The sequence below is a fragment of the Erythrolamprus reginae genome, chromosome 4 (assembly GCF_031021105.1).
Source record: "Erythrolamprus reginae isolate rEryReg1 chromosome 4, rEryReg1.hap1, whole genome shotgun sequence".
NCBI lineage: Eukaryota > Metazoa > Chordata > Lepidosauria > Squamata > Dipsadidae > Erythrolamprus > Erythrolamprus reginae.
The window spans coordinates 527,725-531,322 of record NC_091953.1 but is presented as its reverse complement, the minus strand read 5'-3'; the positions used below and the strand labels follow the sequence as shown (position 1 = coordinate 531,322).

At 49.1% G+C, this 3,598-nt stretch overlaps 1 protein-coding gene across 1 annotated transcript; it reads left to right on the top strand.

The window, feature by feature from the left end:
- The first annotated feature begins 2,469 nt into the window (after window positions 1-2,469).
- LOC139167174 (olfactory receptor 52B2-like) lies at window positions 2,470-3,390 on the top strand. The gene has a single exon (XM_070751593.1). It carries the CDS (start codon window positions 2,539-2,541, stop codon window positions 3,388-3,390), a length of 852 nt encoding a protein of 283 aa, XP_070607694.1. The 5' UTR covers window positions 2,470-2,538.
- The last annotated feature ends 208 nt before the right edge of the window (window positions 3,391-3,598 follow it).

Below are 3,598 nucleotides of genomic sequence, written 5' to 3'. Positions count from 1 at the left end.
GGGAGTCCCCTCGAAGGCTGGATAAGTCTTCTTCTTCCTTGCAGGGTCCTCCTCACCCGAAGAAGCCCCCCAGATCCATTCCAGAGCTGCCTCTGCTGGTGAGTCCCTTCTAGCCATCCCACTGCCCACTTCGGGCACCAGCCTGGGGGCCTATTCTGTAAACCAGGGGTCTCCAACCTTGGCTACTTCCAAATTCCCTGAAATCCCCAACCAGCGGAGCCTTTGCCAAGGTTGGAGACCCCTGCTGTAAACCAAAGACTGGTTTCCTTTGTGACCGCCAAACGCCTAAGTAGCCATAGCATTTAGACTTATATACCGCTTGACAGAGCTTTGACAGCCCTCTCTAAGCGGTTTACAGAGATTGAGCATTTTGCCCCCAACAACCTGGGGCCTCCTTTGACCCACCTCGGAAGGACGGAAGGCTGAGTCAATCTTGAGCCTGCTGAGATTCGATCTGCCAAACTGCTGGCAGCCGGTGATCAGCGGAGGTAGCTTGCTAGTACTGCCCTCTGTCCACTGCGCCACCGAGGCTCATAAAGGCAGAGATGGCGTGGAAATGTTTATTGGGCAGAGCAATAAAAGAAGGATTTGCAAGGATTGGGGGCAGCCAACCATGACGTCCCTTTTCTTGGAGGTCTCATTATCATTATTGTTGTGAGCCGCCCCGAGTTTGCGGAGAGGGCCAGCATATAAATCCAATAAATCTAATCTAATCTAATCTAATTTCCTGCCTGGAATCTAGAGAAGAGGATCCCACTGAGTGAAATAATAATAATAATAATAATAATAATAATAATAATAATAATAATAATAATAATAATTTATTAGACTTGTATGCCTTGGGCATGTCTGATGCAGAAAAATGCCTGTGTTTTTATGGCCTCACCAAGTCTAGCCACGGAAATAATCTTACCTATTAAATTTATTTTATTTATTTATTATTTAGATTTGTATGCCGCCCCTCTCCACAGACTCGGGGCGGCTCACAACAAAGTGAAACAATTTACAACAAATCTAAATTACAGTTTAAAAATATTTAAAAAAATAATACAGTTATCATTATGCTAAACAAATGATATGCTATTACACTATACCTAACAGCATAATTCAGTCAAAATAGACTGTACTGTATTGATAATGGCAGGACGTTGCTTTCCCCCCAAAATACGGAAGGGCGGTTAAGCATTAGACTTTTCTTCCCGAACTCTCAGAAGAAGACAACCACGGGCTCAGAAGGGACCTTGGAGGTCTTCTAGTCCAACCCCCTGCACAAGCAGAGACTCAATGCCATTCCAGACAGACTCTCCTTGAAAGCCCCCAGTGAGAGTAGCACCCACAATTTCTGGAGGCAAAGCTGTTCCAGTGGTTAATTGCTTTCACTTGCCAGGAAATTCCTCCTTAACTCTCGGTGGCTTCTCCCCTTGCTCAGTTTCCATAGAAGTAAGGAGAGGAATTTTTGATTAATCAACAAAACGTTTTAAAATGGGATCCAATTGGAGACACTATGTTTGTATTGACATTTAAAGAATGATAGTATCAAGGCAGAAGAAAGCAGAAATAGGAAAATATATAAGATCTATAACCGTATTAATTAAAGTGTCGATATGCATAGTTGTAAGAGAACCCCAAGGGGTAAAGTGTATAAATGTAACTGTATTCACCTGTAGTAAGATGTTGCCCATTTTTAATGTTTGTAGGTGTTTTTCTTTTTGTACGTATAAGCTATTTGTGTAGTATGCAGGTTTTTTGTATTGTTTTTAATGCACATAAATGATCATATTTCCCAGTGTATAAAACGCACCTTAGTTTTTGGGGAGGAAAATAGGGGAAAGTATCTGCCTACCAGGAATTCACCTGTCTAGCGTCCTTAGTCTGGTCAGCTTCAGCACATCATTTTATCCCCTGGTTAAGGGCTTTAAAAAAACCTTTATTTGGAGAGAGTAACAATGAAAGAGCCTGCAAGCCAGTAAGAGCTGGGAACATTGTTAGCACCAGGTTAGGGCTGGAAAGAAACCTATTCGGAGCAAGTTAGAGCAATGAAAAGACCCCTGCGAAGACTTAGGGCTTGGAAAACATTCTTTGCAGACAGTAACAATGAAAGAGCCTGCAATGTAAGAGCTGGGAAGGTCGTTAGCATCTAGCTGGGGGAAAAAAGCTTTGAAAACAGCTACCTGAATTTTCAGCCTCTTTCAGGGAGGAAACAGATGCGTCTTATACTCCAAAAAATACGGTAATAAAAAATTTATATATATTTTTTTTTAAAGTAATTTTCACCAATCAAGCGGCTGCTTCCCCCTTCATGAAAGCCATGACCCCATGTGATTATAGCCACACTTCCCAACTGTGACGCCTCCTCCGCCTTCCTCTCTCCCTCCGTCCCTCGGCAGAGCCCTGCACCAGAGAATTGGACCCGCCGGCACCTGGGTGCGATGAGTCATCATGCGTCAGGAGCCCCGACAGCCCATCAACCAGAGCAGCCTCCCTCCGGCTTCCTTCGTCCTGGTCGGCATCCCTGGCCTGGAGGAATACCACAGCTGGATGGCGGTGGCCTTCTGCCTGATGTACCTCTTGGCCCTCCTGGGGAACCTCTCCCTCCTCTTCCTCATCTGGACCGAACACAGCCTCCACCAGCCCATGTACCTCTTCCTGGCCATGCTGGCGGTGGCTGACGTGACCTTGTCGACGTCCACCGTGCCCAAAACCTTGAGCGTCCTCTGGTCCTCCTCCAAGGAGATCTCCTTTGAGGGCTGCCTTGCCCAGATGTTCTTCACCCACGTCAGCTTCATCGCAGAATCCACCATCCTGCTGGCCATGGCCTTCGACCGCTACGTCGCCATCTGCCGGCCGCTGCAATATACCTCCGTCCTGTCTCCCTCCGTGGTGGCCAAGACGGGCGTGGTGGCTGTGGCCAGGGGCTTCTGCGTGATGTTCCCCACCGTCTTCCTCCTCAGGAGGCTGCCCTACTGCGGGAAAAGGCTGATGCCCCACTCCTACTGCGAGCACATGGGCATCGCCCGCATGGCCTGCGCCAACATCGCTGTCAACATCTGGTACGGCTTCGTGACCACCCTCCTGTCTCCTGGCTTGGACGTCTTCCTCATCGCCGCCTCCTACCTCCTGATCCTCAGGGCCGTCTTCCGCTTCCCTTCCCGGGACACCCGCCTGAAGGCCCTGGGCACCTGCGGCTCCCACCTCTGCGTCATCCTGATGTTCTACACCCCGGCCTTCTTCTCCTTCTTTGCCCACCGCTTTGGCCACGGCATCCCCCAGTCGGCCCTCATCCTCCTGGCCAACTTCTACCAGCTGCTGCCACCAATGCTCAACCCCGTGGTCTACGCCGTGAAGACCCAGCTGATCTGGAAGAGGCTCCACAGGGCCTTCAGCAAGTGAGGCCATTGAAACGGATATTGAAATGGAGGTCCAAGGGCCTATGCCTCTATGTTGGTCCCATGTGTTGGGGGTCCAGGGAAAGGGAGGGTCTGGCCTTCTCTTTCTGCTCAAGGTCCCCCTGGACAATTGGGGGGCCACTGGGGGACACAGAAGGCTGGACTCGAGGGGCTTTGGCCTGATTCAGCTGGGCTCTTCTTCGGTTCTTATG